General features: G+C 37.7%; 1 protein-coding gene across 1 annotated transcript in view; it reads left to right on the top strand.

Moving 5' to 3' along the window:
• The window catches only part of PRUNE2 (prune homolog 2 with BCH domain), a gene marked incomplete at both ends in the record, with an annotated part of 127073 nt that overhangs the window by 18817 nt on the left and 90601 nt on the right, over window positions 1-17655 (top strand). Inside the window, 3 exons of the mRNA XM_083354623.1 lie at window positions 4286-4390; window positions 5292-5494; window positions 7699-7850. Of these exons, the coding sequence (XP_083210749.1) occupies window positions 4286-4390; window positions 5292-5494; window positions 7699-7850 (460 nt within the window). The remainder of the gene's footprint in view (window positions 1-4285; window positions 4391-5291; window positions 5495-7698; window positions 7851-17655) is intronic.

The raw sequence follows: 17655 nt of genomic DNA, 5'->3' as shown, positions 1-17655 counted from the left end.
CCCCTTTCATCAGGCTTGCCTGTAATGAAGCAAAAAAAAGCAAATGAGAAAACCCCAGCTTCTTACTCTCTCTTCAATCAGCTGCCTCAGAATGGCAAGCTCCACCAAGCCTTCTCTCTTCCTCACTTCTATCGGCTTCCTTCTCCTTTACCTTCTCTCCTCACCCCACCGCCAGACCCATGGCAGCTGCCGGAGCTCCTCCTCTTCCTGCCTAATCAACAGGGCTCTTGCAAAGCCTTTCAACTGGCCCCATTCTCACCCCAACTCCGCTACAAAAGCAAGACAAGACAGGACAATCATAAATTTCTTTCTCACTCTTTCCTGTTTCCTTAGGCTAACCTTTTGTTTCACTAAAAATCCCCATATATTTTTTCCCAATGTCTGAATTCTTCTATTCCTCTCCTTGCCAGTGGCGTAGCGTGGGGGGTGCAGGGGGGGCCGGCTGCACCGGGTGCAACATCTGGGGGGGGCGCGCTCGCACTGAGCTGCTCAGGGAGCCCCAAGGGCTGCACAGAGTTGGCTTGGCTCCGCTCTCGAGCTGCTCTTTCTTGCAAAGCGAAATGAGTCTGGCAGGTGAGATGGGCGGCCACATAAACTGAATAAAATAAATAGAAGTGCCCAACTCTCCGCCCAGGCTCAGGCCAACCGCAAGCGCCCCGCAGGCGCCCCGGCAGGCTTGGCCGAGCGAAGACGGACCCGCCGGCCGGCCGGCCTAGCTTCGTGCGCATGCGTGGCTTTATTTAGCGGGGCTCACGTGCGAGCTTGAATGCAGCAGCTCTTGCAGGTCGGAGCCCCGCCCAGCCGCCCTCGAGAGGGACCCGGAAGCATCCCGCATTGCGCGTGACTCTTCTTGGAAAGTCTACGCCGCTGCGGGGCGCGTCTTTTCGGTGGTGCCGTGATGTCACCGCCCGCCCGCCCCTCTATTTCCGCTTCCGGTTGCCTTGCCCCGGGTGCTGACAACCCACGCTACGCCACTGCTCCTTGCTTTTACACAGCCATTTCTCTCTCGCATGTAGATTAAACATACATACTGCATATTGGAAACAGAAACATGTATGGCATAAATATTTTGAGAAAGAAAAACTAGCTGAGTCTAATAGTCATTGCTATCAAATTGATGCTACTTTCTATTTTTTTTTTAGTAAAACTTGCCATTATTGTTTCCCCCAGCAGTTACAAGCCAACTGTTACTGTAGGATTACTCTACATCACAGTGCAGTTCTTTTGCAAAACTAGAAAGAAAATTCATGTTAAGATTTGTCTGTGCAACATCTCATTCCCTTTGTGCATGAATTTATAGAACTATGGGAATTCATGCTAAGGAACATAATTGCCTTAGAATGTTTTCTTTGAACACATAGAGGACATTTTATATTTGAAAGCATGGGAAAGAACTTGAATCCAACTACTGCTTCCCAAATCAGGAGCACCTAAGTAAAGAAGTAGATTCATAGACTAAATTATGAAAACTTGGTTATCTGAAAGACAAGGGAGAAGAAATATTTTTCAAAACATTGAATTAATGAGGTAGGTAGGTAAGTAGGTCGGTAGGTAGGTAGGTAGAGATAGAGATAGAGATAGAGATAGGTAGATGATAGATAGATGATAGATTAGATATATAGATAGGCAGACAGATAGATATAGATATAGATATAGAGATAGAGATAGAGATAGTGATAGATAGAGATAGAGATAGAGATAGAGATAGGCAGGCAGGCAACGGGCATGCAGAGTTGGGAAACAAAATAAAATGGAAATTTTAGGGAGTTCAATTTTTGAGGAGGAAGAAAAATAGATGCTGGGCAGTATGACACAAGTAGAGTTTTTGTTCCATGTTGGATCACGATGAAATGGTGTTACTAGCTGCTGAAAAGTGAATTGAGTTGTGTGTGTTAAAAGAGAAAATGCATGCATTACAGGAACTTGTTTTGATTACTTGGTTTATGAAAGATTTATAAAGTAATTGCAGTAATGTCTTTGTTTTATAATCAGATAGAGACAAGGTAACAGTCTGATTTTTTTCTGCAATCATAAAGGCTGAAAATACTCTTTGTTATAAAATGTCACTTTTACTTTTTTTTGTTTAGATCTTAATAAAACTCATACATTTGTATGAGTAAATATTCACTTTTCATTCATTTGGGTATGTATTCCATTTATCTCATGGCAGAAACTAAGGCATTTCAGGGTGAACTAGGTATGGCCATTGGGAGTGGTTCTAGGAGATACTTTATTCCTTGTTTAATAAATTAGTATATTCCCCCAATTTACACATAGGTGGCTTAAGATGTTATGCTCCTACACTGAAGTTGTTGAAAAATAAATTATCCTACAAGGATTAATTATATTTTATTTTTAAAAACTTGAACTATTTTCACCATTCTAGAAACCTGGGAATGTGAAGTATTCCAGAGTAGATGAAATAAGAGTGGCACTAAATCTTTTAGTGGATTTTGTTATGACAAGTAATTTTGCATCCTCTGTATAGCTATCAATAGAGAGACTAGTTCTTACTTTATATAAATATACAGAGATGGTGTACAGATGATTGCCATGCTATCATATTTTGTGTAATTTATTGACAAATGATATAAAGAATTATTAGACATTGGTACATGTTCGTAATAGATATACTTAATATCTCTGGGAGAAACTGTTAACCCGATATGCTTTTAGACTGCAGAAATGGGTACTGTACAATCAATTTATTACCACATTTCTATTATTCTCATAACATTTTATTTTGCTATATTAAATCAAAGAATAGCTATATTTGATTTTTTAAAATGAGACTGTTTGATGTCTCATCAGCACTTGTCTTTGATCATATTTTGTTCATGTAGTTGAACAGCCTGATTTTCTAATACTGTATTACTTCTTTCTTATAGAGAATGATACTGATAATATATTTTTTTACATCTTTACAAAGGTGTGCATGAAGCTGCAGAAATACAGTGGGCAGACATATTTCTTTCCCATCTTTTTTACAGAGAATTTAATATACAGTAGTTAGGAATGGATGTGCTTTTTTCCTTTAGTCATATTACAGTAGTTATTTCAATATCTCCACTAGGTCTTGCACAATTAATTGTTATATTTAATGTTTTCTTCTGAATCTATTTAGTTTGCCTCAAGCCAAGTCTACTTTGTCTTTTGTAATATTTTGTGATTTGGCCTATCCCCATGGACTTTTCCCCAGTGTACATTCTCAGTATGTATTGAGCTACTTTATTTTAAGTGGGTAGTTGACCCCTAGTCCTCATCTCTCTAATAGCTAGATGTTTAACAAACCATGGCTGCCTGTGCATGGGGATACAGTGGTACTTTGGTACTCAACTGCTTTGAAACTCATAAATTTGGTACTCAATGCATTTTGACATTAACATTTTGTCTCGATGTTCATCATGTGTTTGGTACTCAATGTACAAGCTAAAACTTGTCAGTGTCAGCTGCCTTATAGCTCACTACATTATTCTTTAGAGTAAAAATTTGTTTGGTACCCATTCTTTTTCGTACTCATTGCACCTCCCAGAACTAATTCATGATGAGTACCAATATACCATTGTAATGGGGAATTACAGTCTGTTTAGAACTAGAAGCGTCGCGACCTCAAAACATTTCTTTTCCATCAGGCTGACCTGGACTGACGATAGGTTTTTTTTTTATAAAAAATGTTTTTAATATTTTATCACTGGGGCTTGTTAGTTTAATCTTTTCTAACATTTGTATTATTGTGTTTTATTATTGTTAGCCGCCCTGAGTCCTTCGGGAGATATAGTGGCATATAAGTCCCAATAATAAATAAATAGAAGCAGACACGATAAGTCCCTGACATAAAAAAGAAGAGAGAGGATATAGCAGGGGTGTCAAACTGCCAGTCCGCGGCTGGATGTGTCATGCCAAAACTGCACCCACCCTATTGCTGGCAATGGAAAAAAAGTCGTGATATTTCGTGACACGTCACATGACATTGCGAGTTTGATACCCCTGAGATATAGGAATGACTTGGATTATTTTTGCTTGTTCAGTGCTGTGATTGTAATAAAGATTGTTCTATGTTCTTTGCTTGTTCATATAGACACAACTATAGTTTCTCTAACATTTGAGCTGGGTTTCTACCTTTGTTATATCATTTCTAATCTCATATGTACCAAGCAGCAAAGATGGCCTGCTACTATCCCATAAATAAATTTGGGGTTTGGGTTTGGTTTTTTTTTTTTTTGCTGTTTCAAGAAGTAGAATATGTATGCATTCTTTAACCACTTAAAATTGACTTTTGTTTTAGAGTCGTAATAAACATTTGGATAAAGTACATGTAGTCCTTGGAAAGAAATCCTGTGATTTGGATTCACTTATTTCTGCTTTAGCTTATGCCTACTATCTTGAAAAGGTAAATATTTTGTATGTCATTATGTCTCAGTCTTTGTAACTTCATTATCATATAAATATTAGTAATTTATATAATAGCAAAACTGATTTAATGACTGTGAAACTTTGTAAGGCTATTTGTTTTAAACTCTGATGTTTGTCTAATAACTGTAGCACTGTTATCCCAAAAATATTTTACATATATAATTAGTCTACATCTAGAATTCTGCTCTGACTATCCCATATATTTTTCCTTATAAACTGTTTTTATACTTAAAATATTTGTTGCATAGAGATTCCTTTTGCTTACCCACGCATATCCACTAAGTAAAACTGCATAGTTTTTGGTGGATGCATAGAAGTTTTTTTCTCTACTCCTTTCATTAACTATACAACTGAAAAGAAATTTGCTGTCAAAACTGATCTCCCAGGACTGATATAGTATCTTTTTTGGGGCCTCTGGGTTTGGCCCATAGATATATCTATGAACCAGGTCACTAGGGTTTGTTCAATAAATCATCTTTAAAATAAACCATAATTTATCATGATATGTCTATTCTGTACATTTAGAGTAAAATTGTATCTTGATGTATTTATTGTTGGAGAAAAAAGTCTTCGGTTACTTTAGAATGATACAATTTTATCAGACATGAACACTGGGTGCTTTAATATTCATGTATTATAATAAACCTATACCGTACTGTTTTTATTCATGAAGATGCTTGCATAATATCTATTCCACTTAATCTATTTCTGGGCTGGAAAAAATGTCAACTATAAAGTTGCAGTGAAACTTTTTCCAAGGAATCAGACATTTCTCATGGAAGTGCAAACTTGATTCAGGGTGTGGTATCAGCTCATAATGAAATTGTTATCCTCACCATTGGAGAGCTTTCTAATTTCCAGGAATTCTCTTGATGTAGGTCAGTCCACCTAACATCTTATGTTTGCCAGTACTGAATATATCAAGAAGAGAAATCTGCTACCACCCAGAAACTAGATTTATTTTGGAGGAGCTGAATATGCCAGAGTCTCTCCATATCTTCCGTGATGAAATCAATTTGTATCAACTGAACAGTGAAGGGAAATTGCTTCTTACTTTGGTGAACAGCAGTACATTGACAAGGTATCATCCTGAAATCCTTATTCATCATCATCATCATCGTTGTTATTATTGTTGTTGTTATTGTTGTTGCTATTATTATTATTATTAACAAACCCTGCTTAAACAGATTCATGTACATCTCAAAGGTGCTTTTTCAAACAACTATGACCTGGATGATGGAGAATCTCTGTAGACACAGTCATGTATAGCTACTTCTAGACATCCTCTTTCCTTGTAGTTTATCTTATTCTTGGATAAATTACTGGTTAATTTATTTTGAAGCTTTTGAATCACAAAATGAAATTGATATTCACAAAACATTATAGTATTCAAAGGACAATGAAATGTTGGAGTTGGAGATAATTTACTCAAGACTTATTCATTGATCTCTATCTGTAAAGTCCTGTCTCTGTTTAAGAAACCTATTAGATATTCTTTAAGTGATGCATGACATTTCAGTTGGAATTAAGTGTGCAACCTAAGTTAAATGTCAGATTTATAAAAATGGCACCAGCAAAAGGAGAAGAGTAGCAACACTAAGAGTAATATTTTTCTTTCCTACTGTAGGTTTTGGGGGAAAAAAACACCTTATCTTAACCTGGAATGTCCTTTAAGGGAACATTTGCCTCCAGTTTTTACTAGGTTTTCACACAAAAAGTGTACTAATTTGTAACAGAATATTTTTTGCATGATTGGTGTAGACAGGATTTCAGAGAATACAGCATTGTTAGAAAGAAAAGAAGGAATCTAAGTTCTGAAATTTATTCTTTCAAATTTGTACTACTAGAGGAGCAGGGGAGGGAAACTACTTCTAGAAGGGGACAGGAATTTCATCAAAAGAAACTCTTGTGCTACAGTTTTTATATATATGAGTAATGAATATATGATCTTCAAGTGCTGCAAACTAAAACCCTCAACAATCCCACCCAAACGACAGGTGGTGAAAAATGTTGGAAGTTGTAGTTCAGAAACTTGCGGGAGCAAATAGGACTAGAGCAACCTTGTAAAATGTTGGAAACTCTTAACCCTCCATATCAAAGTGCTAGTGTAAATATATCCTTGGAGAACTGGAGAGAGAATGCGTGAGAGAGAAATTTCTTGTGAGCCACATGTCTTGTAATTTCTCTATAACTTTTAGTTGCAATGTTTGTTTATGCGTCATCAACAGCTCAATTCAGGGGTTGATTCTGTGTAAAGCAGAAATTCAAAGGACTCTTCAACAATGTTTCAGTAACTTATAATTCTTATTGTTTTAACAGAGCTGCTTTTCATCAGTGTAAAGTTTCCTCAACAGAAAAACAGATTTTTATCCAACAAGAGTCCGGTATGCTTAAGTCATTCCTACCCGGTTTTCCCCAAAAATAAGACCGGGTCTTTTTTTTTTTTTGCCTCCAAAAGAGGCACCAGGTCTTATTTTCAGGGGGTGTCTTTTTTACTCACCTCCTGCACCGACAGCCCTGCCCAGCCGGTCCACTTCTTCTGCAGCCGAAGGAGAGCTTCATTCTGCAGCTGTATTCTGGCCTGCATTTCACAGTCAGGCCTTTCCGGAAGGCCTCTGCAGCTCAGTACCGAGCTATGGATTCAATCCATAGTTTGGTACTCTGCTGCAGTGGCCTTTCCAGAAATGCTGACTGAGAAATGCAGGTCTGGCTGCAGAAGACGCCTCAGAAGAAGTGGGCCGGCGAGGAGAGGCCTGGCTGCAAGGTAAGTGGATGTGGGATTCATGGGGCAGATCCAAACCCCACCTCTGCCTAAGCTTGATTTTTAAGTGTGTGCCTCACCCCAAAACTAGGGCTTATTTTGGGGGAAGGGTTTATATTAGGCCCACCTCCAAAAATCAAGCTAGGGCTTATTTTGGGGATAGACCTTACTTTCAGGGAAACGTTATCACAGCTTGGCTGGGGAATGTTGTTAGCACACACAATATCATGAAGATGGAAGCAGCCAAATAAATTTATGGTGTTCTTTCCATACTCTTGGCTGTCATTGGCGTCATATGCCCAAGTAATAATATAAAGGAATTATTAACATATCACAATAGGTTTGTTGCTAATTTAAGAGCAATATTACTTAACTATATTTAGATTAAGCCCAATGTTACATTAAGGGCCAGTTCAGTGTAGTGGTTAAAATACCAGACCAGAAACTGGAAAACCGTGAGTTCTACTTGTACAGAATTTACACAAATGAAATAATGAGCAATTTTTAACATTTTTATTTTCTAGTGAAGATAAAAATTTAGAATCAGCGGTTGTCAAAGTCATCATCCCTGAAGAGCAAAATGAGTTGTTAGGATCTGCTTCCTGTCTTGTAGCAAAAGAGCTTTTCCGAAAGGCACCAGAATTAATCACTCAGCAACTGGCTCATCTCCTCAGAGGTGAGAGATGGTTCTTTATATTAAATACTGAAAGGTTTAATGGAGTGTTTCTGGATCCACTTATGCAGTGAGACTGTGATCCATTCTCTGGTTAACAATCCTTTTAAAAAACCATAGGAAGCTGCTAGAAACAAGCAGGGTGTAAAGCAGGGGTCCTCAAACCTGGCCACTTTAAGACTTATGGACTAGTGCAGGGGTAGGCAACCTCGGCTCTTTTATGACTCATGGACTTCAACTCCCAGAATTCCTGAGCCAGCCAAGCTGGCTCAGGAATTCTGGGAGTTGAAGTCCATGAGTCATAAAAGAGCCGAGGTTGCCTAACCCTGGACTAGTGGGAGTGGAAGTCCACAAGTCTTAAAGTGACCAAGTTTGAGGACCCCTGGTTTAAAGAGTTTGTCACATATTATGCAGAATATTAAAAGTAGGCATGGCTGGTGTTATGTATTGGGATAAGTTGCTTGTAAACTGTGTGTGCAATGGTTAACAGCCGTTACGGGTAAGCTCCAGACAGCTTGTCTCCGGAGTTGTTACTTTGCATTTAAGGCGGGAAGTTACTGTTTAATCTCATTGGCTGCCGACTAGCGGCAGACCGGATAAATAGAAGCTGGGCAGCGTTTGGGGCTGCTTCTGTCTGTACTGAATAAATGCATTGCTGTTTCACCATTCTGCCTCGTTAATGCCTCACCAAACCGAGAACTTAACAGCTGGAGTGTTTGTTGTACTGTTAGATACCAGTGTTATGTGAAGGCAGCTGCAGGTAAGAACCAAAGTATCTCTCATATAGCTCTATTTTTGATATATGTGGGATTAAGGAAATAATGCCACAAGAAGTGTACTGTAATATAGATTGCCCTAAATTTACAACCACAGTTGGAACCAAGACAGTTGTTAAGTGAGCCATGCCCAATTTTTTTTGCTGTGGTTGTTAAGCAAATCACTGCAGTTGTTAAGTGAATCATACCATCGTTAAATCCGCCCCCCCCCATTGATTTTGCTTATTGGAAGCTGGCTGGAAAAGTCACAAATGGTGATCACATGACTCATAACTAACCAAAGAAGCAACCTAGAACTAAGGAGAAATTTCCTGACAGAACAATTAATCGGTGGAACAACTGCCTCCAGAAGTTGTGAATGCTCCAACACTAGACGTTTTTAAGAAGAGACTGGACAGCCATTTGTCTGAAATGGTATAGGGTTTCCTGCCTGAGCAGGGGATTGGACTAGATGACCTCCAAGGTCCCTTCCAACTTTATTATTAGTATTATAAATACATGCCAGTTGCCGGATGCCTGAATTTTTGATTGCTTGACCATGGAGATGCTGTCAGGACTGTAAGTGCAAAGACTGGTTATAAGTCACTTTTTTCCTGTGCTGTTGTAACTTTGAATAATTGCTAAACAAATGGTTGTAATTTGAGAACTATATGCAGGATGCCTTTGAATAATTATATTAGTCTAAATTGGTCTGCCATTCCATTTTGACAACTTGTGCTGATGCAGAATTTCTTTAATATGTAAAGTCATACCATTATACTGCAATTAACCCTTGAAATGTTATGTTAGCTTTCTCCTCTTATGGATTAAATTAATCAAACATATTTAGTCTTCAGATCTTTCAGACTTCTGCTGGAGCCCACCCTCAGGAAACTTCTCTCTAACAGGGTGTGTGCTTCAGGCTATTCTATGCATTGTGCCTAGTTGAGTGTGGCTTTTTTTTAATCTGAAAAACTTAGCTTTTAAAAAAGAACTGTGAGAAGAACATCACTGAAAAGCAAAGATAGGACTAAGAATATACAATAATTGCCATAATTTTACCAGCCGTGCAAGATACTTTTTCTCTGGAAAATTTGAGTCACAGGAGGTAAAAGGGGAGCCAAGGAATTGCTTAACTTATTCTGGAAACTTTGCCTTCATTTTGAAAAGATTTTGTTCAGGAGTTGCTAAATTTGATTTGTACCAGAGAATAGCATAATTACATTCACTATATGATTACTACTGAGCTAAATAACCTGCCTACAGAAGCAGTGAATGCTCCAACACTGGAGGTTTTTAAGAAGAGACTGGACAGCCATTTGCCTGAAATGGTATAGGGTTTCCTGCCTGAGCAGGGGTTGGACTAGATGACCTCCAAGGCCCCTTCCAACTTCTTCTTCTTCTTCTTCTTCTTCTTCTTCTTCTTCTTCTTCTTCTTCTTCTTCTTCTTCTTCTTCTTCTTCTTCTTCTTCTTCTTCTTCTTCTTCTTCTTCTTCTTATTATTATTATTATTATTATTATTATTATTATTATTATTATTATTATTATTATTATACCATGTAAAGAAATTGAGCAAGCTGTGGTAGGGAAGAAGAGCAGTACTGAAGTTGCAGCAAATACAGGAAGCAATGTAATCAAATAAATGAACAGACTTAAGAAAAAGGGTCCTCTGCCTACATAATTTACATTCCCAAAAATAAATATATGAATCAGTGTGATTCAGAAAAATAAGCACAGAGATAGGGCTTGTCTGCCGTTACCACAAGCAATGCTGTAAACTAGGAAAATAATCCAATATAATATGTGCAGAGGTAATTATTATGTGAGGTAGGTTTCATATTTAAAGTATTTTTTAAAGCTCTGTTTTTCACTGGCACTCTTGCCAATTCTCCATCTACACAATAAATTAATTCTTCCCAGTAGACTCCAGCAAAGCTGCCTCAAGATTCACTATGCTTCAAGACAGGCTCTGCTGTTACTTGAGCTCTGCTCCAGTTTTGGATTTATGCCAGAAGCAAACAATTAGAAAACCTGCTGGAGACCTGAACCTGTATCATCTTATTTCCCCAGAGGTGGCTACTATGGAACTCTTGCCAAACTCAGGACCCATTAAATTGCTGAATCATTACATTTTTGGCTGCAGCCAGCTGTCAAGGATATAATTTGGTAACTGATTGTCAAGTATCTTGAGCCATTGCATTCTCTTCTGTTTGTTTACATAAGGCCATAAAGGATGCCACAAGGTGCACAGATTGTAACATAAATAAAACAAATGTGAGGAAAATATTATTACAGTACAAGTAAATTGTAGAACAAACATGACATCCAGTTGTCAAATAATATGACAGAGACTGCGTTATTTGTTTTTAGCAGCTTGTACTGAATATATGGGTTATTATTATTTTTTTAAAGAGCTTGGGAAGACAACCTGAATCTTTAAAATATGAAACAGATTCACAAAAGTTGTTAAACTTTTTCTATATGGTTATAAAAACAGCTGAGAGATGGGTTCAGAGAAGGACCTAGGTTTTGGAACAAGAACACATCAGTGGGTCGTGGAATTGTTAAAGCAAAATGTGTGGAAGACATTCCTTAGAAAGTAGGAACAGAAAATGGACACCAAATTTTTTTTAAAAAAAGAACTTAAGATCTTTAACATTTTGGGAACATAAAATAAAAAGTACAGATTCTATTTTGCTGTGTTGTGAAGACATTAATGACTAGAATTACTCTGTGACTGTCAGGCAAATTCACCTGGCATGCTGATAACCTAGTCTAGAAGGCACCAAAATTCCAGGATTATGGTGGAATTTTATTTACATACTTATATTCATTCATTCATTCATTCATTCATTCATTCATTCATTCATTCATATTTGCATAACTACCCATCTAACAATATCTGACTGTAAGTAGTTCACAAAAATATTAAACTAATAATAATATAAAAACAATTAACTAAAATGTAATATTACAAAATGGCAGTGAAAGTTGGACCATAAAAAAGGCTGAGCGCCAAAGAATTGAGGCCTTTGAACTATGGACTGCAAGGCAATCAAACCAGTCAGTCCTAGAGGAGATCAACCCTGACTGCTCTTTAGAAGGCCAGATCCTGAAGCTAAAACTCAAATACTTTGGGCACCTAATGAGAAGGAAGGACTCACTGGAGAAGAGCCTAATGCTGGGAAAGATTGAGGGCAAGAGAAGAACGGGGCAACAGAGAATGAGGTAGCTGGATGGAGTCACTGAAGCAGTAGGCGTGAGCTTAAATGGACTCCAGAAGATGGTAGAGGACAGGAAGGCCTGGAGGAACGTTGTCCATAGGGTCGCGATGGGTCGGACACGACTTCGCAGCTAACAACAACTAATATTACAAAGGCAAGGAGAGATAGACAGATGGAGTAGGACCTTGGAGCCCCCAAGCCTGATGATATAGCCAAGTCTTCAAGGGTGTGAAAAGTTAACCGGAATGGATCCTGACTGATCCATAAGAAGGGGCACCTTTGCAGGAAAGTCCACCTCTGGGGTCCTGCCAGATGAAACTCTTTAGCAGACAGGATCTGCAACATGCCCCTTCTGCCAGGTTTGATGGGTTGGGCAGATGTAATTTGGAAGGCCATGAAGGGCTGTAAAGATCATAACCAGGACTTTGAATTGAACCCCAAAATTACAATTTAATGCAATTTATGGATCAGGGGTACGATGTGTGCCATTCTAGCTGAAGCTTCTGGATACTTTTCTTTCTTTTTTTTTTTTTTAAAAATTTTTTTTATTAAATTTATTATTTAAAAACATTGGACACAGTACCAGCGAGCTGACAAACCTTTTTGTCTACAATGTTTAAATATATATATATATACATGTATATATGTACATCAAAAATACACTTAAATACACTTAGATTACAAATCGGTGAAATACCACAATATTTAAAACAGTGAGCTAGTCTGTAAAACCTAATAGAGACCTTTCTTTTTATCCATCCAAAGATACAATTTGTTCCAAATTCTATAATAGTCTGATTGATCTTTATTCTTTAATTCCAAAGTTAATCTGTCCATTTCAGCGCAATCCCAAATTTTCCTAATAACCTCTTTTTGTCCTGGGATCTCATTCTTTTTCCATTTTTGCGCAAATGATATTCTAGCTGCTGTGATAATATGGATCGTTAAGTATAGCACATCTTTAGGATATTTCTCTTTCGTGATTCCCAACAAGAAAAGTTCTGGACTAAACTCCAGATCTTGTTTCAATATTTCTTTCAGCCAAATCCAAATCATTCTCCAAAATTTTTGTGTTTTACTGCAAGACCACCACGTGTGGAAGTATGTGCCTATCTCTTCAGAACACTTCCAACATTTGGGAGATACTGTTGTGTACATTTTTGCTAAGCGGGCTGGGGGAAGATGCCATCGGTAAAACATTTTAAATAAATTTTCTTTATACGATGAGGCCAGTGTTATCCTTTTATTCCTATCCCAAATTGTTTGCCAAGTATCTAGGTCGATGTTATGTCCTAAATTGTTAGCCCAGATCAACATGGGGTCTTTCACTTGCTCTTCAAACAGCTTATATCCCAAAAGTAATTTATAAAAATTCCTTATTTGTTTAGAGTCCGGTCCCAATAATATTTTGTCCAATGCTGTTTCAGAGGTGTATATCCCCCATTCATTTTTATCCTTCCTAAATCTCGATTGGATTTGTAAGTAGGCCCACCAATCGAGTTTTATACCTTGTAATTCTAGTTCATTCCTAAGTTTCAATTCCCCCTCCTCATTCAGAATATCCTTGTATGAGATTATGTTACCCAAATCAAACAGATTTGGGTAAACTATCGCTTCAAGGGTGGATAGCCAGACCGGTATTTTGGTGTAATTGTGAGATCTAATTTTTTTCCAAGTATTGAGTAGCGCTTGCCTGATCCGGTGTCTTTGAAAATGCGAGAAAAGACCTTGTTTCTCCGTCCATAGGAAAGCATGCCAGCCATATTGCAAATCGTGACCCTCTAAAGTTAATAGTCTTCTATTTCTCAAGATTACCCATTCTCTAATCCAGCTCAGGGCCGCGGCGTGGTAATATAATTCCCAGTCTGGCAATCCAAAACCCCCATTTTCCTTCGTGTCTTGTAAATATTTCAATTTAATTCTTGGTTTTTTCCCCTGCCAAATAAAATTTAGTGATAATTTATCCAAATTTCGAAAAAATTTAGAGTCGAGTTGAATTGGGATATTCTGAAACAGAAACAGGATTTTAGGCAGAATATTCATCTTAATGACAGCGATTCTTCCCAATAATGAGAGTTTTAGGTTTCCCCATCTTTCCAGGTCACCTTTTATTTGATTCACTACACTATCATAGTTATCCTTTTTGAGTGAAGTGCATCTAGCCGTAATGTTAATCCCTAAATATTTTATTTTCTTGACTATTTCTATATCCGTGATTTCGGCCAGATTACCTTTTTGTTTATTGGTCATATTTTTAACAATCATCTTGGTCTTATTTCTATTTATTCGCAGTCCGGCAACCTCACCATATTTAGATAATTCTTCCAATAGCTTTGGTCCCGTCTGACATGGATCCTCCATAATAAAAACTAGATCGTCCGCGAAAGCTTGCAATTTAAAGGTTTCCTTTTTAATGGTTAATCCTTTTATCTTTGGGTCGTTTCTTATAGTTCTCGTTAATACTTCAAGAGTCAATATAAACAGCAACGGTGATAAGGGGCAGCCTTGCCGTGTTTCCTTTTGAATTTGAAACTTGCTAGATGCTTCCCCATTAATAATTATTTTTGCTTCCTGATTGTCATAAATTGCCCTAATTATATTTATAAATTTTTCACCCATATTCATAAAGCTAAGCTGTTGGCACAAAAAAGACCATTTAACATTGTCAAATGCCTTTTGGGCGTCTAAGAAAAGTAATGCCATCTGTTGTTCGCTATGTAATTCATAGTACTCCAATGTATCTAATATTATTCTAATGTTGTGCTTAGTGTGTCTCTTAGCGAGAAAACCATTTTGATCTGCGTGTATGAAATCATTCAGAAATCGTTTCAATCGTTCCGCTATAATTGATGTAAATATCTTGTAGTCCGAGTTAAGAAGTGATATGGGTCTGTAATTTTGGATTAATGTATGGTCTGTGTTATCTTTCGGAATAAGGGTTATGTTTGCCTCTAGCCAAGATTTAGGCGTCCTTGCGCCTTCTAATACTGCGTTAAATACCTCCACTAGGGGTTGAGCTAGGATATTTTGTAATTCTTTATAAATCTCTGATGGAAGACCGTCGGGTCCCGATGCTTTATTATTCTTTTGTGCATTAATAGCTTTTATCACCTCAGATAGTCGAATTTCCTCGTTTAACATATTTCTGGTATCTTCTGTGACCTTAGGTAGTTTGGCTCTTTGAAAATATTCCTCCATTTTCTCCACACTTGCCTGGCTATCTTCGTTATATAAACGTTCATAAAATTCCTGGGCTATAATTTTTTTTTTTTCCTCCTGGTGGAATATTCTCCCTTCCTCATCTCGTAGTTCGTGAATCCAGTTTTTCCCCTTTTGTTTTCCCAATTTGTATGCGAGCCACCGGCCCGGTTTATTTGCATTTTCAAAAAAATTTTGTTTCGTGTTTCTCAATTGTTGTGCCAATTTCTCTTTGTCTAGAATGTTAAGTTTGTGTTTAATCAGATCCATAGATTGCTTGATATTCTCTTTTTGTGGATCTTGTTGGAGTGTAACTTCTAAGCTCTTATATTCCTCTTCTAATCTTTCCCGTTGTTGTCTTTTCCCCTTATTTTTATATACCATATATGCCCTCGCTACCCCTCTCATCACAGCCTTAGCTGTATCCCAATTGTTTTGTACTGAGGTGTCTATAGCTTTATTTTCCTTAAAGAAAAAACTTAGTTCTCTCTCCATCTTAGATTTGAATTCGTCTTCTTTTAAAATTGCTCTTTGAAGCGTCCATCTGGATATTTTTTTGGAACCTTTCCAGATAAGTTTAATAGGATTGTGATCTGCCCAAGTACCTGTCGCTATATGTACCTCATCTATTTCTGAACTAATTTCTTTCGTCATCCACACCATGTCTATTCTAGACCATGAGTTATGTCGGTTGGAGTAATATGTATATTGTCTAGCCTTACGATTTTTTTCCCTCCAGACATCTTGGATATTTAGTTCCTCAGCCAAGTTAAGAAAAGATCTCGGTAGAGTTCTTCTCTTCTTTTTCCTAAGCGTCTTTCCCATATAATCCAAATTTATATCTAGGATAGCATTAAAATCTCCTATTAAACAAATCTCCTCATAATCAATGCTACATATCTTATTGTGAAGTGTTTTGAAAAATTGTTCTTGGTTATGGTTTGGGGCATATATCTCTACCATCATGACCTTCCTGTGATTTATTATAACCTCGACTATCAGTATTCTACCCTCTTTATCGTTATAAATTAGTTTTGCAGTCAATTTTGGGTTTACATATAGTGCCACTCCTCTCTTTTTCTTGTGTCGGTCTAAGGAAACGAATAGGTTCCCTATTTTTGGTTGTACTAACAAATATTTTTGTTGTTCCTTTATATGGACTTCTTGTATTGCCACGATATCCAATTGTTGGTGAATAAGCCTATTAAAAAATTTCCGCCTTTTCACTGGCGAATTCAATCCATTAATATTCACAGACATAATACTACACTCACCTCCCTTCATCTTACTTATTTCTGGTTTTTGTGGATCTCGTGATTCGGGGCTCTCTCTCTTCCTTGTCTCTAGTTCCATGTTTCTCTGTTAACTCACCGGATTTGTTCCTTCTATCCTCTGTAGCTAAGATCTTCCCATCCATTGCCACACGTATTGTATCTCTTTCTCTTACCTCCCTTCCATCTTGATCTTCTAAATCTACTTCCTCTTGGCTATGGAAGTGGCGTTTGTAAAAATCTTCTGCCTTCTCTATCGTGTCCAGTCTATGCCTTCTATCCTGCCACGTAACAAGAATACCCTCTGGAGTTAGCCATCTAAAGTTTACATTTTCTCTTATTAGTTTGGATGTTAAGAATTGATAGCCGCGTCTCAGATCCCTCATCCTTTTAGGTATCTGTTTAAGGATGGTGATTGGTTGGCCCCGAAATTCTAATGGTTCCTCTCTAGATCTATGCAGAAGCTCATCCCGAATTGATTTTTTAACTAACCTTACATGTACTTCTTTTGGGAGGTTGTGCCTTCTCGCATAATTAGTTTGGACCCTGTATGTTTCATCAATTTCCGCCAGCATTTCCTCCTTCCCTACACCGAGTGCCTTTGCCATCAGTTCTGCCATCATGACCAACAGATCTTCCCCTCTTTTTTCTTGAACGTTCTGGAAGCGTAGATAATGAGCAGCCTTTTCTGCTTCCAGAAAAATGACTGTTGTTTCTAATTCCTTATTAGCCTGAAGGAGTGTTTCATTTAAATCATCTACTCTCTTTTCCTCTTTTTCCATTCTAGCTTCCATATCTTGAAGTCTTTGTTCATTTTTGACTAATTGCTGTTGAATCCCTTCAAATTTATCATCTATCGCTTGGATTTTCCCCTTTAATTCACCAGTGTCGTTTCTTATTTGGCCTATTTCTCTCTTCATCTCCTCGTGGTTTTTGGCCATTGCCTCGTGTAGGTTTTGCAAAAGGGCATGTAAATCTTTAAAGGAATTCGAGTTAGATCTTTCCCTTTGCAGCATATCCTCTATAGATTTCTGATTGGAGGGACTTGAGGACATCCCCTGTCCCTGTGCTGCTGCCTTTTTGCCAGCGCTAGGCTTAGTTGCTCCCGAGATACTTGTCATGTTTCCCCAATTTTAACAGCGTTTTATCAATGTATAATACCCTGAGTCTTATATAAACCTTTTAACTCTATGACAAAAGATATATAAAACAGTTACCACCAGATACTTATTACCAACTAAGCAATTTATATAATAAAATTCTATAGTATGAATATAATCAAAGTCACGTTCTTCTTCTTTTTTCCCCCCCCCCGTTTCCGGCGCAGAAATTGGCACCTTTTCCGTCTTCCTCTGCTGTC

Source organism: Vipera ursinii (genome assembly GCF_947247035.1).
Source record: "Vipera ursinii genome assembly, chromosome: 2".
Taxonomy (NCBI): domain Eukaryota; kingdom Metazoa; phylum Chordata; class Lepidosauria; order Squamata; family Viperidae; genus Vipera; species Vipera ursinii.
Note: the sequence above shows the minus strand (reverse complement) of the source record. Positions and strands in the feature narration are given on the sequence as shown.